A 25,766-nucleotide genomic window follows, 5' to 3' on the forward strand; every position below is an offset into this window, starting at 1 on the left:
CACTCTGAAAATATGTTGATATATTAAATTCCTAGGATTGCATAGCCTATAGAATAATGTCATAAAAATACACCCCTGTGCAACACCAACATGTAATTATATAACACAGCCCAGTAACAGTGCAAAGGGCTAGACTTACAATGGTAATCAATCCCTGAGGTGTTAATTTACCTTGTTTTTTTCCAGTTTTGGGACCTTCAGGAGGCCCAGATGAGAAATTACATCTGCCTCAGTAGGCAGAGGCTCCATTGGTCTGATTAGAGGTGAACTGGGTAGAACTCCAAGGACAAATATAGAATATACCAAAGTACAGTGGATTCCAGTTAATTGAGACACATCAGCATCAGTACATTTTGACCCAATTAAGCAGCTGCCCTAATTAGCCGAAGTTTAATGGAAATACTTAAAAACATATAAAAAAGATCACCTACTGTTTATCTGGGTAACAAATTACATAGTTAAATGAAATACAAAAAAATTAGAACACTACCAATACCACTACAATACTGTAAAACGGTGCAGTAGTTTCTAATAGTTATCGATGGATGAATTCATTCAGTGTACTCTGCCATGTTCTTTTGATTGACTGTAAATGAACAAAATCAGCGCAGGCACCTAGTGCAGATATTGGACCACTTTCATACATTGCTGTCAATGATTGCATCCTGTAAATCCTCATTTTCATTGTTACATTTAAGATGATTGTTGATACCTTTAAATTTTTTGTAGTCTCTAATTTGCTGAAGTAGCGAAATCCTTTCATTTTCACTCCCCACCATTTCCCACATCTCCAAGCCTGAATGCTTGAAACTACAATGAGCAACTGTCTTACTGCTTATTCCTCAAAAATCACTGCTTTTTGAACACAAACACACATAACTGATGTGAGTTAAAAACTATTCACTCTAAGCACTGTGTAGTGTCAAACAGCCACATAGTGCAAGTGACTGATGCTGGTTAGAAACTGTTCTGCAGTAGTCTCCTGTCCTAATTAAGTTACATAGTGTCCCAAATAAACAAAGGGAATCCTGGCTATTTTCTTGATTAGTTTTTAATCTTTAAGATTTGTCCCAAATAAGTGGCTGTGTTGATTAATTAATGGCCCAATTAACTTGAATCCACTGTATTGTGTTGTGTATTTATGAGATTAAAGGAGTAGATTTTCTGCTATGCCATTTGTAAGTCAGTGTGTAGTTCCTAATATAGTCTGGGACTTCCTTAGTGCAAGAGGTTTAGATGGAGCAGGATTTGTTTGGTGCATCCAGGAGGGTTTTTAAATCAATATGTAGCTAGTCCAACATAAGTGGGGGGGCATACTGGAGCTGTTGTTGGGTAATGAATCTGGCCAAATGATACACCCTTTCAGTGGGAGAATAGGTAGGGGATGGTGATCACTATTCCTTAAGTTTGAAGGTAGCTGCAGGTAAGGAAATGTATGGTTCTTGTGCAAGAGTATGAAATTGGAGTAGGACAAATGACTAGAGTATCAGGCACGAACAAGGAAGAGTTAATTGTGAATAATTGTTTTTCGGCAAGTCCACATCTGACATGTGGCAAGTGATTAAAGACCAACTTTACAAAGTACAGGGCAGGTATGTTCCACTAAGAAGGAAGGACAGTGATGGCAAGGTTATAGAAACATGGATGGAATGGCAGAGCAGACTTGGGTCGAATACCTAATTCTGCTCCTATGTCTTATGTTCTTGTGGTCTAACATTGACGGAGGTGGTGAATTTAATCAAAAAGAAAAAGGAAGGATATGTAAGGTTTATGAATCTACAATCAAACAGAACCCTTGAGAATATAAAGAAGCAAGTAAGTACTCAAGAAAGGAAATAGGAAAGCCAAGAGGAGTCATGAAAAGTCATTGGCAAATAGGATTATTGAGAATACCAAGACATTCTGTATATCCGTCAAGAGCAAGTAGATTACTAGGGAGCAGATAGGGCCACTCAAAGATAAAGGAGGGACCAATGTGCTTGGAGATGAAGGATAAGGGTGTAAATGAGTACTTTGTATCAGTATATGCCAAGGAGAAGAGTGAGGTCAATATGGACTGTGCTAAAGTGCTCAGGCATTATGAGATAATAAAGGAGGTAGTGAGGGATCTTTGAAAGAACATTAAGGTGGATACATCCCCAAGACCTGATGTGATAAACCCCAGGTTATTGACAGAAGTAAGAAATGAGATGGTTCAATATCGCCATGTCCTCTCTTGCCACAGCTGAACTTCTAGAGGACTGGTGAGTAGCTAATGTTGTTCAATTATTCCAGAAGGGAAGTAGGAAACTGGTCTATTGAAAACTACAGGCCAGTGGGTCTCATGTCAGTGATAGGGAAGTTGCTGGAGAGGGTTCTTTGGGGTTGGGTTTATGAGCATTTTGAACACTCAGTTTTTTTTTATTGTAAGTGTCAGGGTAAGTCATGTCTTCATAACTTGATTGTATTTTTTGAGGAGATGACAAAGTGATTTATGGGGGTAGACCTGTGGGCACTATCCACGTGGATTTTAGTAAGGCATTGGACAAGATGCCTCATGGGAGGCTCATCCAGAAGATAAAGATGTATGGGATCCACAGTGAATTGGCTGTTTGGATTTAAAATTACTTTGCCCATAGAAGACAGAGGGTTGTGGTCAATTGGAGTAATTCTGGCTGGAAGTTTATGACCCATGGTGTTCTGCAGGGATCTATACTGGGATATCTGTGATATCTGTGAAAAACCCTAACTTGCTCAGCCTTTCCTCATAAGACATTCTCTTTAATCGTGGTAGCATTCTGGTAAATCTCCTTTGTGCCTCTCTAAAGCTTTTGCATCCTTCCACAAACACGAGGAATTCTGCAGATGCTGGAAATTCAAGCAATACACATCAAAGTTGCTGGTGAACGCAGCAGGCCAGGCAGCATTCCGCTAATGCCCCACCTCCCCCTCGTACCCCATCCGTTATTTATATACACACATTCTTCCTCCACTCACCTTTTTCTCTCTCTGTCCCTCTGACTATACCCCTTGCCCATCCTCTGGGCTTCCCCCCCCCTTTTCCTTCTCCCTGGGTCTCCTGTCCCATGATCGTCTCATATCCCTTTTGCCAATCACCTGTCCAGCTCTTGGCTCCATCCCTCCCCCTCCTGTCTTCTCCTGTCATTTTGGATCTCCCCCTCCCCCTCCCACTTTCAAAGCTCTTACTACCTCTTCCTTCAGTTAGTCCTGACAAAGGGTCTCGGCCCGAAACGTCGACTGTACCTCTTCCTAGAGATGCTGCCTGGCTTGCTGCGTTCACCAGCAACTTTGATGTGTGTTGCTTCCTTCCACAAGGTAACTAGACCCAAACACAATTCCCCCAAGTGGGGTCTAACCAGAATTTTATAGAGCTACAGCTTTACCTTACATCTCTTGAACTCTATCCTCCAACACAACATCAGCCTTCTTAACCACCCTATCAACTTGTGTGGCAACTTTAAGTGACGTATGGACATGGAACCCAGATCCTCCTCTCTTTTTCCACACTGCTAAGAATCCTGCCATCCTTAACTCTGCCTTCAAGTGTGACCTTCAAAATTGTATCACTTCACACTTTTCTGGATTGAGCTTCATCTGGCACTTCTTGGCTTAGTTAGACAGGATGGAAGCAGGTCCTTGGTCCCAATTTGTTCATGTTGGCTCATCATGGTACGATCTAAGCTAATCTCATTTTCTCACATTTGCTTGCATATCCTTCTGAACCTTTCATATCCATATAACTATCCAAATATATAACCAAATATTTATATATATTTGCATTTGCACAGTTTGTTGTCTCCTGCACTTTGGTTGTTATAGTTACTATTTTATAGATTTGCTGAGTATGCTGCAGGAAAGTGAATCTCAGGGTTGTATGTGGTGACATATATGTACTTTGACAATAAATTTACCTTGAACTTTGAAATGTTTAATACATGATTGTGCCTGTCTCTATCACCTTTGACAGCTCATTCCATATGCCATTGACACTTCGAGTGAGAAAACTGCCCAAGATCCCCTTTAATGTTTCCCCTCTCACCTTAAACCTATGCCCCCCCAGTTTTTAAACTCCTTTGAGAAACAGGCCATGATGATCTATCCTATTTATGCCTCTGATAATTTTACACATCTTTATAAATTTAACCTTCAGTCTGCTAAGCTCCAGAGAACAGTCAATCTTAGCTTATCCAATTTCTCTTAATAACCATAAGACACAGGAGCAGAATTAGGCCATTCAGCCCATCGAGTCTACTCAGCCATTTCACCATGGCTGATATATTATCCCTCCCAACTCCATTCTCCTGCCTTCTCCCCAGAACCTTTAAAGACTTTACTAATCAAGAACCTATAACCTCCGCTTTAAATATACTCAATAATTTGGCCTCCACAGTCATCTGTGGCAATGAATTCCACAGATTTACTACTCTGATCTCTGTTCTAAAGGGGCATTGCCCTATTCTGTGGCTTTGCTCTCTCATCCTAGACTCCCCACTACAGGAAAAACTGTCTCCACATTCACTAAGTCGGCCCTTGCATATTTCGATGAGATCCTCCCTCATTCTTCTAAACTCTAGCAAGTACTCCTCATACATTATCCCTTTCATTCCTGGAATCAAGCCCTTTAGTCCAGGCAACATCTTTATGAATATTTTCTGCACCCTCTTTAGCTTAATCACATCCTTCCTGGAGCATGACAACCAGATTTGCACAAAATTCTCTGAATACAGTTTAAATAAAATTTTGTACAAGTGTGACACAATGTCCCAAGTCTTGTACTTATGCCATGGCTGATAAAGGCAAGTATATTCTATGCCTTCTTCAGCCCTTGTCTACCTGTGTTGCCACCTTCAAGGAACTATGTGCTTGTATTGCTAGATCTCTCTGCTCTATAACACCTCTCAGAGGATTGGGAAACTTTTAAAGAGCAACAGAAGGTAACTAAAAAGGCAATACACGGAGAAAAAATGAGGTGCGAAGGTAAACCAGCCAAGAATATAAAGGAGGATAGTAAAAGCTTCTTTAGGTATGTGAAAAGGAAAAAAATAGTTAAGACCAAAATTGGGCCCTTGAAGACAGAAACAGGTGAATTTATTATGGGGAACAAGGAAATGGCAGACGAGTTGAACAGGTACTTTGGATCTGTCTTCACTAGGGAAGACACAAACAATCTCCCAGATATAATAGTGGCCAAAGGACCTAGGGTAATGGACGAACTGAAGGAAATTTATATTAGGCAGGAAATGGTGTTGGATAGACTGTTGGGTCTGAAGGCTGATAAGTCCCCGGGGACCTGATGGTCTGCATCCCAGGGTACTTAAGGAGGTGGCTTTAGAAATCGTGTACGCATTGGTAATTATTTTCCAATGTTCTATAGATGCAGGATCAGTTCCTGTGGATTGGAGGGTGGCTAATGTTGTCCCTCTCTTCAAGAAGGGAGGAAGAGAGAAACCAGGGAATTATAGACTGGTTAGCCTGACGTCGGTGGTGGGAAAGATGCTGGAGTCAATTATAAAAGATGAAATTACGACACATCTGGATAGCAGAAACAGGATCGGTCCGAGTCAGCATGGATTTACGAAGGGGAAATCGTGCTTGACTAATCTGGAATTTTTTGAGGATGTAACTATGAAAATGGACAAGGGAGAGCCAGTGGATGTAGTGTACCTGGACTTTCAGAAAGCCTTTGATAAAGTCCCACATAGAAGATTAGTGGGCAAAATTAGGGCACATGGTATTGGGGGCAGAGTACTGACATGGATTGAAAATTGGCTGGCTGACAGAAAACAAAGAGTAGCGATTAACGGGTCCCTTTCGGAATGGCAGGCGGTGACCAGCGGGGTACCACAGGGTTCAGTGCTGGGACCGCAGCTGTTTACAATATATATTAATGATTTAGATGAGGGAATTAAAAGTAACATTAGCAAATTTGCCGATGACACAAAGCTGGGTGGCAGTGTGAAATGTGTGGAGGATGTTATGAGAATGCAGGGTGATTGGACAGGCTGGGTGAGTGGGCAGATGACTGGCAGATGCAGTTTAATGTGGATAAATGTGAGGTTATCCACTTTGGTGGTACGAACAGGAAGGCAGATTATTATCTAAATGGAGTCAAGTTAGGAAAAGGGGAAGTACAACGAGATCTAGGTGTTCTTGTACATCAGTCACTGAAATCAAGCATGCAAGTACAGGAGGCAGTGAAGAAAGTTAATGGCATGCTGGCCTTCATAACAAGGGGAATTGAGTGTAAGAGCCAAGAGGTCCTTCTGCAGCTATACAGGGCCCTGGTGAGACCACACCTGGAGTTCTGTGCGCAGTTTTGGTCTCCAAATTTGAGGAAGGACATTCTTGCTATTGAAGGAGTGCAGCGTAGGTTCACAGGGTTAATTCCTGGGATGGTGGGACTGTCATATGTTGAAAGATTGGAGCGACTGGACTTGTATACTCTGGAATTTAGAAGGCTGAGAGGGGATCTTATTGAAGCATATAAGATTATTAAGGGATTGGACATGCTGGAGGCAGCATGTTCCCGCTGATGGGTGAGTCCAGAACCAGAGGCCACAGTTTAAGAATAAGGGGTAGGCCATTTAGAACGGAGTTGAGGAAAAACTTTTTCACCCAGAGAGTGGTGGATATATAGAATGCTCTGCCCCAGAAGGCTGTGGAGGCCAAGTCTCTGGATGCTTTCAAGAAAGAGATAGACAGAGCTCTTAAAGATAGCGGAATCAAAGGTTATGGGGATAAGGCAGGAACTGGATACTGATTGTGGATGATCAGCCATGATCACAGTAATGGCTCAAAGGGCTGAATGGCCTACTCCTGCACCTATTGTCTCTTATCAACAAAGATGCAGCAATCCCATTGACTGTGTACATCTGCCTAGTTTAACTTCACGAAGTCCACCATTTCACTCTTGTTTGAGTTAAATTCAATTTGCCATTCCTTTGTCTACTTTCCCAGTTGATCAATATCCTGTTTTAATCTTTGTCCACACTATCACCAGTTTTTGGGGTCAGCTGTAAACTTGTTAATCATTGCCACCTGAACATTCATCCAAATCATCAAAATAGTTATCAATTAGGGACACAGCAATGGTTCCTATGCTGCTACCACTCAGCCAAGATTGACTGATCATATCTTATGACAGTTGCTTTCTATATAAATATACATGTAGTTGTGATGCCTATGAGGTCACATAGATATTATTTTAATGCCTTTCATTGTTTTTCAGTATCTCCCGAGGCGGTTGGCTTCCTTTCTGCTGTCGGGGTGATTATTATACTCATGATCCTCCTTTTTCTATATATCAACAAAAGGCTGTGCTTTGAGAATATAGGAGAATTTCCATGCCTTGATGCAGAATACAGGGCCAACAAAGATTTATCAGACAACAGCCGTAAGTGTTTTATTTTCTGTCTTAACCCTTTTAACCTTTCTTAAAGTAAAAAGTAGTTCACTTTGGTAGCAAAAAATAAATGTGCAAAATAATTTGTTTTATTCAATTCAATATTTCAACTATGTTGATGGTAGTAAATTATTCCTCTAATTTCTTTGAATTAAATTTTCATGAATGTCTTTCAGAAAAGCATTGGCAATGCCAAGAACATCTTTATTCGGTTCCATTATAGTTCAATTCTTGGATTTTTTCAGGATGATTTTGACTTCATCACAGAAGAAATGGACATGTAGGGCCTCATGGTCTCCATAGAACCTTATACTTTAGAAATCAACATTAATTTTTCTGTTTTTCCTTGTAGGTTCCCACATTTTGCATGATTTTCATGGAAATATAGGAAACAAATACTTGAGAAATTTTGTTCTATAGATTCCCAAATGTACAACAAATCTCAATGACTAGGGAGAGGGATAGTATTTATATAATTCCATATTTGATTTACCATTGGTGAATCAGTTGATATAAAATAATGGGCTATTCATTTGTGTTTTTCCCATTTATTAATCTGGCAAGAAAACTTTCCTGGCCATGTTACAAAGAAAAAATATTACTCTACAGTTGATACTAAGGTGCAAGAGACACTATAAGATATGTTTTCTAGATTATTTTTATAGGCCACAGATAAATTTAGGATATGACGAATTTAGGCTCATTGTTGAAAAGTTGCACATATATTTATTGGATTTACTTATCATAATTAAACACTTTGCATTTATTTACTAACAGAGTTAAGCTGAAAAGGATGACCAATTTGGCACCATTAACCAAATGCACAATGCATCCGAATGGGGTTTTGCTTTACTGGGGTTAGAAAGACTGCGGGAATAAATGTCGTTTTTCAAGAGTTTTCAACAAAGCCTGCCATCAGTATCCTCTTTAGTTGAGCAACTTAGTAGTGTTGTAGAGGACCTGAGTGATGCAGTTGGGCAAGCTGGGTACAGTGTAGCTGACTCAGTCACGGAGCAGGTTACACACATACTAAATAGCTTGCGAACAGAAGAAGAATCTTCTGAAGTGTGTGATGATACAGCATCTTCAAGGAGTGGCTCAGAAGTCAAAGATAAGAAGCTATCTGCTGAAGAAAATGTAGACACATGGAAAGATACAACAAAGTGTGAACTAAGTGTTAATTCAGGAGAGTTGCAAGACAGTGCAAAGCTTGTGGTATCAGAAATTAAAAATGAAAAAAGACAAAGTCAGTTACTACACCAGTCTTCAGTTAATAGTTTAAAAGGTGCTGAATTTGCAAATAAAACAGATTCCAATGCATTCGTTTGTGTACCAGTGGAAAGCATTGCCTCTCCAAAAAACACAGATACTTCAGATTCTGCTTTGGGACAGAAGATTATACACCAACACAAAAAATCAAAAACTGACCTTGTGGAATCAGAAAACTTAAACAGTGCAGTTAAAAAGAGTCTCAATCAAAGGGAAAATAATTATGGAAGCAGAAAAGGATCAATTGTCAAGAAAGATACTTACAACATTCCTGACTGTGATAGTGTTGCACAGACAACTGAATCTCAAACAGTTGAGGGAAAGACTAAAACATTAAGTTGCATGTCAACAAGAGCAGATTTGAAGGTCAGCAATGATTTTGAAGATCAACCTTTAAGTGACAAAAAAAATAGTTCTGCCAAGTCCAGCAAATCTAAAGTTAAAGCCTCTGATTGTAAAGTGCACATCAATGAACCTATGGATAAACAGAAAGATCAGGTACGTGGAAAGGGCAAAAGGAAGTCATCACTAACTAATATTGGTGTTTGCAAACAATCTGATGGAAGTACTGCAGGGCTGAATGTGGAAGAACAAACAAAAGACAATGAAAAGGAAAAACCAAGCAGCCAGCTTTCAGAAGCTCCAAGGAGATTGGTCATTGATAGAATGGATCTGTCAGAAAAAGACAATAGAAAGCACAAAGAGAGTCTTTCAAATGGAAATAAAAATTGCACAGTTCTAAAAAAAGATTTGCAAGCACAAAAGGAGCTTAATAGAAAAGGAGTCCATACTATAATATCAGAAAAATATAAAAAGATCAAGAAACAAAAGAAAGACGAGAAAACATCTGACAAAGGTGAGGTGCATTTTTCCAACTTAAGCTTCAATAGAACTTCAGCCTGATGTACTATGCTCTCTCATCAGAACTATTTAAAAATTCTGGAAGGTTCTTCGAAAAATAATTTGAACTATGGAAGCATATCTTTTTCTGACCTTGTGTTAAAGACATTCTGTACTTCACTTTTTTCTGTTCTTTAAGAATAACTTCAATAATGATATTCTTTCCACATCTGTCTCTGTAACTCTTGACACCTTACACAGTTTCTTTGAAAAGTTATGCATGAAGTTTCATATTGTTATTGTATAACATACTATAAAAGTGGTTGGAATAATGTAAGGTTACTTGTTAACATATATCAATGAACTTAAAAATGGTATAGAAATTATTCCACAGTATAATCAGCACTAACAGCTATCCAGATAAGAGAATTTTAGTTGCACCCCTTAGTTTGTATGTTTTTATTAATTTCATGTGAAGGTGCTATATTAAATATTCATCAGAGCTTAGACTTTGTACTTGAATCAGTGGCAAAACTGTTACTGTTCTTGCTATTACTCTGAAATTAGCAGCATTTTCTGGTATACATACAAGGGTTTAAATGGAGGGATCCAGATGTTGCTTCACTAGTACACTACTTCTCACAGGGTGTGTTTTGTAGCCTCTAGTGAGGCAATTAATGTAGAGATAGTGACAAATTGCAAACTTCAACTTAACGCTGTATTCTTGCTGTAAAATCACTTAAAATGTTTTATTTACAGAAATATAATTCAGTTTTTAACTGCAATTTAAGTGATTTTACTGGTCAAAAATCTCTCTATAACACAGAAAATTGAAATAAAACAAGTTTTGTATGTGTGGATCTAATTCCTTCAGAATAATTACTTATAAGTTGCTTATACATCACTCCCTTGATATATAGATGGTGATCAGGAAACCACATTAATACTCACTTCTTAAGCTGCATGTGTTATAAGTGAAACTTATATACAGTATCTAACTTTGGAATCTCTATTCTCTAACACAGTACAAGCATGAACGATTTGAACAGGTTTCCCATTTTGCCCACTTAAAATATCATACTGTATCTCACATCTGAATTTGTACAACGGATCCCAGTGCAGGAGTACCAATTCTTTTCCAAAGTCTATTGCTTCTTCCTCCTTACTGTTTTCATCAGCGAGACTTCCACAAACAACAGTTTATTACACTTGGCTGAAATAATATTGCTCCCATGATCCAGGAATAAAAAGTCCTCTATCTCACAAGTCCTCTATCTCGCAAGATGTGACAACACTGCTTGTTAGTCCAAAGCCATTTGTTTTGCAGGGTGTGTAATAACATAGCTGTACTGTATTTAAAATATTTGCAAAATTTTCTAAAAGTTCATGAACTTGAAGCAGAAACTATTATTCTATGTATTTGTAGCTAATTTAATTTTGTTCTACATAAATTATTCTAAAAGTTATTAGAATTTGAGCTGTGGTGCTTTCCATTTGCTGAATGTCAGAATATAATTTTGCTTTTCAGCCAGCTTTAGAACATTACTGATGCCTGACATTAGAAAACTTTTACAGAATACCACACAGGAAACCATCCAGCCAATCAAGTCCCCATGAGCTCCCAGCAGAGCAATCCAATCTGTCCCAATTCTTTATTTTCTGTAGCCCTGCAATTTATTCTCACTTACATATCCATCAACTCCCCTTCAGTTGTTTTGACACTAGAACTAAAGGATACTTTTATAGAGGCTATATAGAAAACATACAAATGGGGGAGAGCATGCAAACTCCACATTAGAGACAGCAATGCAGATGAGGATCGTACTCAGGTGTCAGAACTGTGAAAAAGCAATAGCAATTGTTTCACCAGCATGCTGCTTTGAGGTTGCAAAAGTGAAATCTGTAACATAGGAACTTTGATGTAATTTGCTAGTGCTTTCATTTTTCTGTTGATGGGATTCACTGATCTCTGTATTTTTCAGTAAATTTAGATCAAAGTCTGGGTTTGAATCAACCCAATTTGTCTATTAAATTAATGCAATATCTATTACATATTAAAAATTCCAGATGATTTGTAATTTAAAGTACTGTATCTTGATAATTGCTCTGCAGGTTTTGCAGTACCTATGTTATGTCAAAGGCAAGTATGTAATGTTAAATGCCAGATCTAACATATATCATTTTTTGACTACATAATCATCCTTTAGATTTTATTCAAACTATTTTTCATAATGGTGGCTGGTACTAGCTAACACTCTATGGTAGTTGCTGTGCATTCTATTCTGATTCTGAAATTTCCCTCCATTGTTAACAATATTAGGGATATCACTTCAATATGGCTGAACAAGAACCATAGACATCAATTCCCAAGACACTATTTGACTTCATCAAACTCTGACAAGGAAACATGCACTGTAGCAGTGTCTTCTTCAGTTGTAATTTTTTTCTTTGCATCATTGTTACAAATGGCACATCCTCTCAGCTGATGCCTGAAATTATAGGAAAAGGATAGTATAATGCAACATCTTGGAAGCTTTTCAAATACATAGTTACTGATTTTGTAATAAGTAGTAATGTGCCTTTTATGTATATTTGAAATGTTGTGTGGCAATACATTAACTTTGTCTAGGAAATAAAAAGGTGCTGAAATCAAATTGGAAAAAGTACGGCAAACAATATAAATTATTTAAGAGAGAAAACAATGTAACAATTACAATCAACTGGTTGAATTTGTTTGTACTGTGTGAATTTTTAATTTATAGCAGGTGACTAGCAAAATTGGCAGCTATTTGTACCTGTCTATATTTATGTTAATCAGCTTTGCTAACAGATGGTAGGTGGTTTTGCAACTCAGTGAAATAAGATAGATGTTTCTTAGCCTTTAGGTATTTTAATACACAACTAATATCTGATATGTTATATACAATAGTTTTAATTAGGTAGTTTAATTCCTCACTTTTCTCATGGATTTTTGATGCTATGGAGTTGGAAGACAGGAGAGGTCATAGCCATAATGTTAATTTGTGGGTTCCATTAATCTTCCTTCAAGCGTGAGTCGAATTTTCATGTACCTCACTTCTCAGTTTACCCTGCCATTCTAATTTTGATCTTTCATTCAAGATTGTTCTCAATGTCCACAAAACAAATTTTAAGCATAATATTTAATTTTCTTTTGGAGCACCAGTATCTGAACATTAAATGCCAGTTTCAGATTTCCCCTTCCATTTTTCTATAGTTTTCTCATCAATATTCCACTTTTAACTTGTCTATTTTCCTCAAAGGTCTTCTATAATCTTTTTGTACACTCAATGAAATGTCATTTGGATAGAAAATTACATTATGAAAACTGTCACCTAAGAACTGTATTTGTAAAGATTAATTAGTATCTGATTCTCAGCTTCCTTTAGTATGTTCTTGGAGAGAATAGATCTAGTTTTTCATTGTAGGTTTGGTAAATATCTATATCACAAAAATAACCCATTGATGATTGTCTTTTCAGATACTGAGGGTTCAGTATGTTTCTGACATTTTCTATTTCTATTTCTGAAAATTTCTACAGTTGGGTCCATGAACACTGCCTCACTATTTTACTTTCTTTCCTTTGTAACTTAGTAATTGTTATGTATTGTGCTGTACTGCTACTGCAGAACAACAAATTTCATGATTCTGATTCTGAGAAGTTTATTGTTTTCATGTTCCTTTGTCTGCTAGAACCATTTTGTGATGTATTTCAAAAGGTTTAGTAAAAGGCTTCCCAAGGTGTTTTTTCATGTTTTACATTATTAGAGGAAAAAACTGGTTATAACAGGAATCTTAAATAGAAGTGACTGCTCTTTTTACCTATACTTAAAAGTAAACACTATTTCTTAAAAGGTAATAAGGATAAAATTAGATTAATTTAAACCAAAGTATGCAGGTAATTATAATAAGTAACAGATACAGATAGTAGTTAACATAATTGCAATAAACAACTGCTATATTTATGATTTATTTCAAAATCCAAATGTCAGCAGGAAATATTTTGTTACTCAGATTCCCTAATCATTTTTGATTTTTTTCCCCTCACTGGGTATCTTACTATTAAGAGATTTCTTTCTGAGATATTTCTTTAAACTTTTGAGTAAATTTTCTGAATTTATCTGCAACTGCAAGTAATTTAAGCACTTAGAGAACTTGAATGTCATTCTCAATGGCATGATTTCAGTGCTCTAAGTCTATAAAGATAGTGTCATTTGTCATTAATTACTATAATTCACTATTTCTTTTCATGGCATTTAATGGAAAAGAAAGAGATGACTGAATACGGGTATCACATAGTCCCTAATTTTCTTTTTCCAATTAAACTATAATTTATATTCTTTGATTCATAGTTATCACTTACAAATAGAAATGACAAGCTCTATTTCATCTTCACAGGAGGTAGAAGATTTTGTCAAGCAAAAGCACCTTTTTTCGTGTAATGTTTGACTTAAAATATACTGTAATAATAGATTATTAATATCAAAGCCAAGAACTACATAATGAGGCAAATTTTATGGTATCTCAAGGTCACTGGCTCTCTGTCCTGATTCCATCTTGCTTGTTCCCCCTGCAGAGTCATTTTGGCATGGCTCAGCACAGTATAGGGGCTATCTCAGCACATCAGCTGGTTGTATTCACAAAAGCATTTTAACAGTTAGTTATTCTGTCCCCCCCACCATGATTTCCAACTGCTGTCAACGGCAGTATCTTTGTGATTGGAGCCATATAACTTCCTTCATGATCGTAAACACTGAGGAACATGTGTGCATGAACAAAAAAAAAATTAAAAATAATTAAAAAGCAGTTTATACTTCAAAAACTAGTGAGTATACATAAAAATCTTGAGAATATACAATTCTGAGGATGTATTAATTACAAAAAACCTTGCATTAGCTATCACATAGTATGATAAAATCATTGCTATGTTTTGCAATTTTTTGATAACCATCTACAGTGAATATGATTTTCTGCCTTTAGCCCAGTGCTGTCAGGGTTAAATTCTGTGGCTTAGTGCCCATTTAAGTGGTAGTTCACTCTTAATAGGTCAAAAGCAGTGAACAGAAGAAAGTAAAGGTATATGCATTTTAGCAGTTAGTTTTCAAGCCTCAAGAAAGTGCACTTTCAAGAAGAAAGTGCAGAAAGTTAAATTAATGAAATAAAAATGGAGATGCTGGGAATAAAAATCAGCAGGTTAGGCAGGGTCTTTGCAAAGAGTAACAGAGTTGTCATATTAGTTTCACACAGTAAAAGTGCTGAGGAATTCAGCAAGTCAGGTAGCATCTAGAGTGAAGGATAAACAGTCATTGTTTCAGTCAGAAACCTATTATCAGGGCTGTAAAGTAGGGGTGCAGAGGCCAGAATAAGAGGGTGGGAAGGGAAAAAGTGAGAACAGGTGAGGGGGGAAGGTGGGTAGGTGAGGGAGGAGGAATGAAGAAGCTGGGTGGAAGAGGTAAAGGGCAGAAGAAGAAGGAATCTGATAGAAGAGGACAGTGGACAATGTAAGAAAGGGAAGGAGAAGGGAAGTCGGAGGGAGGTGATGAGCAGGTGAAGAGAAGTGAAAGAGTGAGAGGAGAACCACAATAGGGAATGGAAATAGAGAGAAGGAATCGTATTCATGGTTGCAAAGAGAAAACATTTCAGGATGTATATTATATACATTTCTCTTCCTTAAATGAACCTTTGAAACCTTTGAGTAAGGGGAGAAATTAATGGAAAAAGGGAGAAGGTGGAGAGGAGAGAAACTAATGGAAATAGAGGGAAGGTGGGAGAGGAGAGAAATTAATGGAAAAAGGGGAGAAGGAAGATGTTTCCCTCCTCCTGTTTCTTCCATGGTCCATCACTCTCTCCTAGTAGATCCCCTCATCTTCAGCCCTTCTTCCACCTGTCCCCTCCCAGCTTCTTACTTCATCCAACCTTTTCCACCTACCCACCTTCCCCTTCAGCTAGACTCACTTGTGACCTGCCAGCTTACATACTCCTTCCCCTCCCCTACCTTTTTATTCTCGCTTCTGCCTTTTTCTTTTCCAGTTCTGATGGAGGGTCTCAGCCTGAAATGTAGAATGTTTTGTCCCCTCCATAGATGTTGTCTGTCTTACTGAGTTCCTCCAGCATTGTATGTGTGTTGCTCAAGACTTCCATCATCTGCAGAATTTCTTGAGGTTAGCATATCAGTTCATCAGTCCATAGGGCAATGCATGGGTGAGAATTCAAATTTAAAGCAAGTTGACGATATAAGCAGAAATATTTTGAATCACTTGAACTTTATGAAGTGTCATTAATGAAAGATTCACAAAGCTTGAATTGGAATAGTTGAGTCTGATGAGACAAAGGCATAATTATATTTTCAGTATTATGAGACTGAGCTAAAGACAAGCAGTATTACGAATGTGCAAATAAGCTACCTTTGCCATGGAGAAGAAATAAGCGTGAAGTGTTAAAATAGATACATATAGAACGCAATGAATAGGTGGCTTGAATTTGAGTAGTGGATGAGTAATGGGGTGGAAAGAATGTCAGGGGTATGGAGTCGTGTTAGTGATGAATATCAGTCCTCTGAATCTTCATTTGGAGAAAATTTCAGCTCATCTAATTGTAACCATAGTTTAGAAAGGTAGATGGATGATGTAGAAGGCTGTACAGTTGGTTGGAGGGAGCTCACAGAGAGATAGAAGACTATGTGACATGTTTCTGGAGCCTAGTCTTGAGAAGCAGCATTAGGTGATGAGGGGGAGGGATCATTACGTGATGGCCATGGTTTCAGCCACTTTACCTGGGATTTTGTTGCTCATCAGCTGAATTTATAGCAAATGAGTTACAGAGTGCTTTGTAATTTCCATTAGTATTTAATCAAGTCTACTAATATGTTTATCATTAGCATCTGAAATCTTTCTCAGAGAAAATGATCAATCTGTTAAAAGACTTGACAAAGAATAGGATAACAGCTGAGGCAGTAAATAAATGACAAAAAAGTTGAAGTTTATCATAATAAAAAGGCAATTTGTCCTTATCATTCTGATGTGTCTGGTTCGTGTCTGGTGCTTACTGTCATTGTTGTGTTAACTAGATAACAACTATGGTGATGGAGAACACCATGGTACCTCATCAGACAGTGAAGATGAGGTGCTTGGCAAATACCACGAGGCTTTGTCCAAAATACAGATCGTCTCTGGTGCAGCATCAGACAGCAGACACAATCAGAAGGGTTATGTGTGGGAATCCAGACTCAAGTATAGTCCCCTCTCAGCTGAATATGATGGCTACAGCAGTGAGGCATCTGCAGATGAAGGTAAGATAAATAATCTGATTTCATGCTTTACAGATAAAGACAAAAGAAATATATATCCTTGATATATCCTTGATAAATTGTAGAAAACATGCAGTTTTACCTTGAGCAAATGGTCAGATGGCTTTTGTATTGTTTCTATAATAACGTGATGTTATACATGATTTCTGGCAAATCATATTTCTGTCTGAAGGAAAAAGAGCAAAATGTGTGATGCCAGTTTTAAAAATATGATGATATTCTACACAGATTATCTTTCACTTTTTACATTGGAAATTTTAGGGTTTCATTTTATATAAATGTGTGACCTTGATATATTTTACCTAATATTTCTTGAAAATACTGGAACTGTGTTTCTATTCTGTTTATTGACTTTCTCTCCATGTAGTAGTGCTTTATAGGACATTCTAAGTTATTTTGTGTTTCCTATTTGAAGGATGTTTTGCAGTATATTTATGATCTATTAATTTTCATGTGGGGTTCAGAGAAGCATTGGTTCAGAAACATGTTAAGTGGACTTGCTTTTGTGGAAACTAAGTTATGGACTAGTTACATAGAGGCCTGGATGAACAGTCCAGGGACATGAGTTCAAATTCTATTAAAATACTGTGAGATTTAATTCCAGTTATTTGTTGATAAAAGGATGCACAGCATTACTGCATTATTATGAGAAACTTTCTGGGCCAATAATATCCTTCAAGAGAAGAAATCAGCTCTATCTAGCTTAGCCTGGCCTATATATGATTACATACAAGCAGAGTGTTTGCTGGAATGATCCGGCAAATCATTCAGTTGCAACATAGTTGTTGAAAAAGAGAAAAGGTAGAACCGAACAGACCACACAGTTTCAACCCAGGTACCAAATTTGAACGTAACAGCCACTCCCAGTCCTGTTAAGTTTACAGATCCTCATAAACATTTGAGAACTAGATTCTCAATTGGGAGTCATATCACAGAATCACAGTCCCCTGAGTACATCCTAACCAGCAGGAAAAACCCATCAGATTGGTTGATATAGTATCTGTAGGCATGATGGAAGAACACTGGGAATTCTTTGTATTGGCATCAAATCTAACACAACTTCCTCCTGGTTACCAACTGCAATCCTTCCTTAGCTCCTTCATTTTGATCAACAGTTGGATGAAGTACTAGTAGTAGCAAAGGCACAGAATGTACCTGGGTGATTGATTTTAACGCTCATGAGTAAGAAGGGGTTGGGAGCACCACTGATACAGATATGAACATTGAAAATTGGGTATGATTCCTGATTGATGAGGATTGTGGTGTGTGTGTATTGGGCTTGTGATATAATAAGCATGCTTCCATGAGTGACTGAGACTGATGAGCATTTGGTGGGGTGCGTTGCTTGGCCTTCCATAACTTGTGATTAATATTTCATCCACTAGATGGCCACATTTACATATTTTCTATAATCATTTATATTGTCAGCACAATTATTTGAGGCTGCAGCATTTTATGGCGTAGGAGATCCTGAAGGAAAACAAAATAGTCAAAAGAATGTTTTATAGAAGCTAATAATGTTATAAATAAACTTCAAAAAGGCACTTGATGTAAGCAATCTGATTCTGATGCGTGTCAGTTCTCTATGAGATATTCAAGACAAATTAAGATATTTGTTTCAAGTTCATATGGGAATGGATTGATATCAGCAGACACGGTCTCCATCAGTACAAAACAGGAAGCAAAGCCAAAGCCTTTTCACTTTACATCTGCAAAGCTTGTAATTGTTTTTACTTAAAACCACATTGATCCAATATGAAAATAAAGCTTGAGAGCAACCACTCCAGATGTTTTCATGGATGAATTTCTATCATTCACTTGTTTCTTACAGTGTATAATGGAAGGGTTTATACTAAGGATGGGTTTAACAAAATGTTTTTACATTGTAATTTCTAATGTCAATGATAGAACATGGATCATTATAGCTCATTTCAGTCTCTGTGACCCACAATGTTACAGTGACCTTGTAGCCTACTCTAAGATCATCCAACCCTTTCCCTCCCTACATAGCCTTCTACTTTTCTATCATCCATGTGCCTATCTGAGTGCTTCTTAAGCATCCTTAATGTATCTGCCTCTACCACCACCTTGGTAGTGCGTTCCATGCACTTATCACTCTGTGAACCCCCCCTCCCCCGCCCATTCCTCCACTCACCTAAAATTGTGCCCACTTGTATTAGTCAAAAATGTCCTATTTGTAGCCCAGTGGTGAGAAGACCATAAGACATAGGAGCAGACATAGGCCATTCAGCCAACTGAGTCTGTGCCGCCATTCCATCACAGCTGATTTATTATCCCTCTCTCAACCCCTTTTTCCTACCTTCTCCCTGTAACCTTTGACACCCTGACTAATCAAGAACCTATCAACCTCCACTTTAAATGTACCCAACACCTTGACCTCCACAACCATCTGTCGCAATTAATTCCACAGATTCACTACCCTCTTGCTAAAGAAATTCCTCTTCATCTCTGTTTTAAATGGATATCCCTCTGGTCCTAGACTCCCACACTAAAGGAAACATCCTCTCCACATCCACTCTTACAATGTTTGGTAAGTTTCAATGAGATCCCCCTTCATTTTTCTAAACCCCAACGAGTACAGGCCCCAAACCTTCAAACATTCCTAATTACATTAACACTTTCATTCCCAGCATCATTCTCATGAACTTTCTCCGGACCCTCTCCAATGCCAGTGCATCTTTTCTTAGATAAGGAGCCTAAAACTGCTCAAAATATTCCCAACTGTGGTCTGACCAATGGTTTATAAAGCCGCAGCATTACATCCTTGTTTTTAAATGCTTGTGTATACTCTTTATAGGGTGTGTCTACAAAAAAAACTCTTATTATCCTCTTTTATATTATTGGCTAGCTTACCCTCATATTTCATCTTTTCTCTCCAGGTGGCTTTTTTAGTTGCCATAATATGCATTCTCACCTCCCTTTTACTCTTTATCTATCTGGATAAACTTTTGTTATCCTTTTATGCTATTGGCTATTTAATATTTAATTTTTACTTATTTCATATTTTAGAGTTTTATGTCTGTTTCTTACAGGTATATCATGATTAGTTAAGAAATTCCCTTAAGAAGTGTGTGAAGTTACCATCACTAGGGAGATGGTTCTTGGGAAATTGAAAGGACTGAAGGTAGATAAGTCACCTGGAACAGATGGTGTGCACCCCAGGATTCTGAACAAGGTGGCTGAAGAGATTGTGGAGGCATTAGTAATGATCTTTCAAGAATCACTAGATTCTGGAATGGTTCCGGAAGACTGGAAAATTGCAAATGTCACGCCACTCTTCAAGAAGGAAGAGAGGCAGGAGAAAGAAACTGTAGGCCAGTAACCTCAGTGGTTGGGAAGATGTTGGAGTCAATTATTAAGGATGAGGTTTCAGGGTACTTGGAGGCATATGTTAAAATAGGCCATAGTCACCATGGTTTCCCCAAGGGAAAATCTTGTCTGACAAATGGAATTCTTTGAAGAAAAAACAAGCAGGATAGACAAAGGAAAGTTGGTTGATGTTGTGTACTTGGATTTTCAAAAGATCTTTGACAAGGTGCCACACATGAGGCTGCTTAACAAGCTAGAAGCCCATGGTATTGCAGGAAAGATTTTAGCATGGATAAAGCAATGACTGATTGGCTGGAGGCAAAGAGTGGAAATAAAGGGAGCTTTTTTCTGGTTGGCTGCCAGTGACAGTGGTGTTCTACAGGGACCAGTTATTTTTACATAATATGTCAGTGATTTAGATGATGAGATTGATGGCTTTGTTGCAAAGTTTGCAGATGATATGAAGATAGGTGGAGGGGCAGGTTGTTTTGACAAAGTATAGAGGCTACAAAAGGACTTAGAATTGGAGAATGGGCAAAGAAGTGGCAGATGGAATACAGTGTCAGGAAGTGTATGGTTATCCACTTTGGTAAAAGAAATGAAAGGGTAGCCTATTTCCTAAATGGAGAGAAAGTACAAAAAAAAACTGAGGTGCAAAGGGATTTGGGAGTCCTTGTGCAGGATTCCCTAAAGATTAATTTGCAAGCTGAGTCTGTGGTGATGAAGGCAAATTCAATGTTAGAAATTTCAAGTAGACTAGAATATAAAAAGAAAGATGTAATGTTGGGACTTTATAAAGCACTGGTGAGGCCTCACATGTAGTATTGTGTACTGTTTTGGGCCCCTTATCTTACAAATGATGTGCTGAAGTTGGAGCGGGTTCAAAGGAGGTTCACAAAAATGATTCCAGAATTGAATGGTTTGTCATATGAAAAGTGTTTGAGGCTCTGGGCCTCTATTCATTAGAATTCAGAAGAATGAGGGATGACCTCATTGAAACCTATTGAATGGTGAAAGGCCTTGATAGAGTGGATATGGAGAGGATGCTTCCTATGGAGGCAGAGTCTAAGACCAGAGGACACAGAATAGAAGGGCGTCCTTTTAGAATGGAGATGAGGAGGAATTTCTTTTCCAGAGAGTGATGAATCTGTAGAATTCTTTGCCACAGACAGCTGTGGAGACCAAGTCTTTATGTATATTTAAGGAAGAGGTTGATAGATTTTTAGTTGGTCAGGTTATGAAGGGACACAGGGAGAAGGCAGGAGATTGGGGCTGAGAGGAAAATTGGATCAGCCATGATGAAATGGTAGAGCAGACTCGATGGGCTAAATGGCCTAATTCTGCCGCTATACCTTATGGTCTTAATTCAAACTCAAAATATGCCATTTTTAACTGTGCTATTTTACATTGTTCCATTTATCATATTAATTGTCAGAATTTTCTCTTTGTAGATGTTTGTGAATATAGTTACAATTCCATATCACAAACCTGTGTACATTCATCTTTAATTGTCTTATTTTAATGATTAATACCTTATTATGTACTGACTTGAATATTTAATGAATTTATACTCCTGGTCAACTTGTAATGAATTTACTCTCCACTTTTCGATATCTCTTGAGTTTTTCTACGTGAGATTCTACAAAAATTGCTCAAGAACTACAAAGCATTTCTTCATATCTGTGGAAGACTAAGATAGTCCCCAACATCAATTATATACTTGGAGATACAAGTGACTTCCAGTAAGATGGCAGCATGCTCAGTCACAGTGCCTCTCCACATCTAACAAATGGTGCAAATGTTTGCCTTAAATATTTTTCTTGTGACTGCAAAACCCTGTTGGATATTGGTAATATAAAATGCTGTGAGTCTAGTTCATTAGTTTATTGGGGCATGACCAATGACCAAGGAGCTGTGTGGCTTTGGGTTGTTGCATGGACCAGGCCTTCATGCCACAGCATTGCCTGTTGTCGACACTGGAGGTGGTGTGGGAGAGAACGTAGGTGTGGTGGGCATGCTGAAATCTGTGCTGAGTTGGGGGCTTGCCTCTGCAGGCTGGCTCTCCTATTGGTGCTGCCTCTCCAGTGTTTGCTCCCTGGAAGACAAGTTGGATTACCTTCATTTACAGCTGACCTAGCGCATGGTGAGGAACTGCTGTGTTCTTGTTCTTGCAGAAATCGGGCTTTAGGAAAACATCCCGTGCACCATCAATCTTCAGGCCATGTCGCTCAGGGACTTGTGATAGTATTATTTTGTGACTCTATGTATTGGATCATAACTATATGTGCTGTGTTCTGTGTGTGTACTGTGTTTTGCACCTTGGCCCCAGAGGAACAAAGTTTTATTTAGCTGTATACATGTCTGTGTTCGTGTGACAATTAAACTTAAACTTGAACTTGATTAAACTGCTGCAATGAAAGAAGACTAATTAATCCTTATGTGTAATGTTTCATTGTTTACATTTTGAAGAATACAGAGTATCATTAATACAAATAATGGGATCATTATATCTGTGCAATCAAACCAAAACCAAAACAATTGCTGTTGCCGGCGACCCTATGGGTTTGTTTTACTTGCAGGACGTGCCCTCACTCCTATAATAATTGCTCCAAAAGATGAGGATATGTATTTGATCCTTTATTAGCAATTAGCAAGTATATTATTTTGAAGCGATGAAATCCAAACATACCCTATTGTAAGCTAAGTGTAGTTGAGCATTATTGAGTGTTCAGCAAAAGATACAACATCTACAAACTGCAATGAACAAAGCATGAAGACCATCATGGCTTGCAGAGGGATCTGGACCAGCTGGAAGAATGGGCTGAAAAATGGCAGATGGAATTTTAATGCAGACAAGTGCAAGGTGTTGCACTTTGGTAGGACCAACCAGGGTAGGTCTTACACAAACAGCAGCAGGCACTGAGAAGTGTGGTAGAACAAAGGGATCAGGGAATATGGGTCCATAATTCATTGAAAGAAAGCTTTTGGCACATTGGCCTTCATAAATCAAACAATTGAGTACAGAAGATGAGATGTTATGTTGAAGGTGTATAAGATATTGAAAGGGCTTAATTTTGAGAATTGTGTGCAGTTTTGGTCATCTACCTGCTGGAAAGATATAAATATGGTTGAAAGAGACGAGAGAAAATTCAGAAGGATGTTACCGGGTCTGGAGGACACGAGTTTTAAGGAAAGATTGAACAGGTTAGGACTTTATTCCTTGGAACATTGAAGATTGAGACGAGATTTGATAGAGGTATACAAAATTATGGGGGGTATGGATAGGGTAAATGTAAGCAGGCTTTCTCAGCTGAGGTTGGGTGGGACTACTAGAGGTCAAGGGTTAAGGGTGAAAGGTAAAAAGTTTAAGGGGAACATGAGGGGTAACTTCTTCACTCAGAGGGTCATGAGAATGTGGAACAAGCTGCCACTGCAAATGGTGGTTACAGAGTTGATTTCAACATTTGAGAGAAATTTAGATAGGGGTAGAGAGAACTATGATCCTGATGCAGGCTGATGGGAATAATTAGATTAAATGGCTTAGCATGGACTAGAAGGGCCAAAGGGCCTGTTTCTGTGTTGCACTTTTCTATGACTCTATGAAGACGTAACTTATTCCCTTCACTTTTACCATGTCCCAGTCACGTGACTTGTTACCACAGTAAAAGTGCAACACAGAGTACCAAATAGATAAAAAACAGATAAATGGTACCTACATTCCACCCCTTAGTTATTATGCTAGAAAATTTACAGCTACATGCTACCAAGACACAGGAGATATGAAATGTCAACATTAATGCAAATATCCTGTTTTGGTCAGCAGTTTAGCAGTCTATCCTAGTTTGCAGTCTTCTCCTGACAAACCAGGTTGTTCTTGACTACATTAAGGGAATTCTGCTGAATTTCTGCTGCCAAAGCTTTTCCAAGTACAAAACTGAAGTCCCTTTAACTATCAGCTCTGGCTGAGCGTCGTCTCTCTACCACCACGATTTCCTTTCAATGGTCCATTTACAGTTGAACCCAGCATTGTTCTGATTGCATCGGATCCATCATTAACACTGTGTATTACTTGCAATGACTATAATGCCTTAGGCATATTCATCACTATCAGCAGCCCAATTTCTGATTCAATTTCCAATAAATGAATATGCTTCAGGTGAGACCATTTCTGAAGATCTCTCTGACAAGGAGTATTCCCTTTTTCAACAGGCATACTTTCCTGCATATAGATGTTAGGCAGTTCTCAATAGCTATCACTATCTGAGCTGGCCACTTCCAATCCTGAAATGACGTAGCTACTCACAACCTTCTCATGGTCAATTATGCATAAGAGAATGCATGTCCCTTTTCCTGTCAGGTTGAGCTTGTTCATGAACCTCACTGTACGGAACACTACTGTACTTCCTTGATCTAGGAAAGCATAAGCAACCACTTTCTTGTTACTCTTCCTAGCCTTCACCTGAGCTAGAATTATAGGAAGTTTACATTCATGATCACAGCCCCAATAAGGCCATTAGGTACGAAGGCAGTACTCACTGCCAATGTTCCCTCTAATTTGTAATGGCCAGTGTGTGCAAAAATCTTGTGCTGCACAATTTTTTGCCTAGTATCAATAACGTGCACATTGAATTTTTAAGTGGAAGTAAACCTGAAGCTATTCTAAGGATAATAAACTACCAAGTCCAGTTTGTTGTTCATTGTTTAAAGGAAACAAAATAACTGTCACTAAGAACTTTGATTTCCTCTGGGTTTGATCACAAAACACATGTAGCAGGCTGTAGCAAGTAATGAAGGATTTTCTCACCGGAACTTTTGCACACCGTCCATATGTGATTTGCTTGCTAAATGACACTTTAAAAAGTCAAGTTTCCAAATATCACTCTATTTCTTCCCACTTGCAAATTCTCCAGCAACTTCTGCATTGTGACAATACACACAGGTAACACCGATTTCTGTATTGTACATAAATATTTCTCAAAGTTGCGTGTTCCTGAACTCATGAGCTTTCGGTCTAGCAGTTTCTACTGTTTCATTAAGCCATTCTGCTTTAAATGAACTAGCGGTTCTTTTACGCTTCACAGTCTTTGCTTCTTTGGAATTCAACATAGTGAATGAATAATTTCTTCAATAAAAGCAGTATAAATAAGTCAGTTATAAAATCTGAAGACAAATCATTGCAAACTCCACGTTGTCAACACCATCCGCATCTGAAACCAGAAAAGGAAATGTGATTATGTATGATCGTGAAATGTACTTAACATGCCAACAAGGTAGAGGGTGAAGCAAAATGCTGGAGGAACTCAGCAGGCCAGGCAGCATCTATGGAAAAGAGTACAGTCAACGTTTCGGGTTGAAACCCTTCATCAGGTGATGAGCACAAAGTTGCTGCAGCTAACATAGAGAAGACACCTTCTTGGCCTCATATCAAATCAGAAGATGTGAAAACTTTCTCATTGCTGTGTTTGCTTCATTCATGGCTTTTTTCAAATGTGCACCCTTTTCATCAGTTCCAGGCTCAGTTGAAGCTTCACTTTCCACAGTAGCTACAGTAGTAGCAAAGCTGCTTCCTTTAGCTTGAGAATAAATTTGTGATGTCCTGTT

At 38.2% G+C, this 25,766-nt stretch overlaps 1 protein-coding gene across 4 annotated transcripts in view; it reads left to right on the forward strand.

The window, feature by feature from the left end:
* Positions 1–25,766, forward strand: part of LOC134350488 (synaptotagmin-14-like) — a 193,679-nt gene that overhangs the window by 82,280 nt on the left and 85,633 nt on the right. For 2 of the 4 annotated variants that reach the window (XM_063055715.1, XM_063055713.1), the window contains 2 exons: positions 7,229–7,393; positions 16,596–16,817. In XM_063055715.1, coding sequence (XP_062911785.1) covers positions 7,229–7,393; positions 16,596–16,817 — 387 coding nt within the window. Of the gene's footprint in view, positions 1–7,228; positions 7,394–7,578; positions 9,528–16,595; positions 16,818–25,766 lie in introns of those variants that run through there. The other 2 variants (XM_063055712.1, XM_063055711.1) reach the window with 2 other exon arrangements.

This window comes from Mobula hypostoma, chromosome 8 (genome assembly GCF_963921235.1).
Source record: "Mobula hypostoma chromosome 8, sMobHyp1.1, whole genome shotgun sequence".
NCBI lineage: Eukaryota > Metazoa > Chordata > Chondrichthyes > Myliobatiformes > Myliobatidae > Mobula > Mobula hypostoma.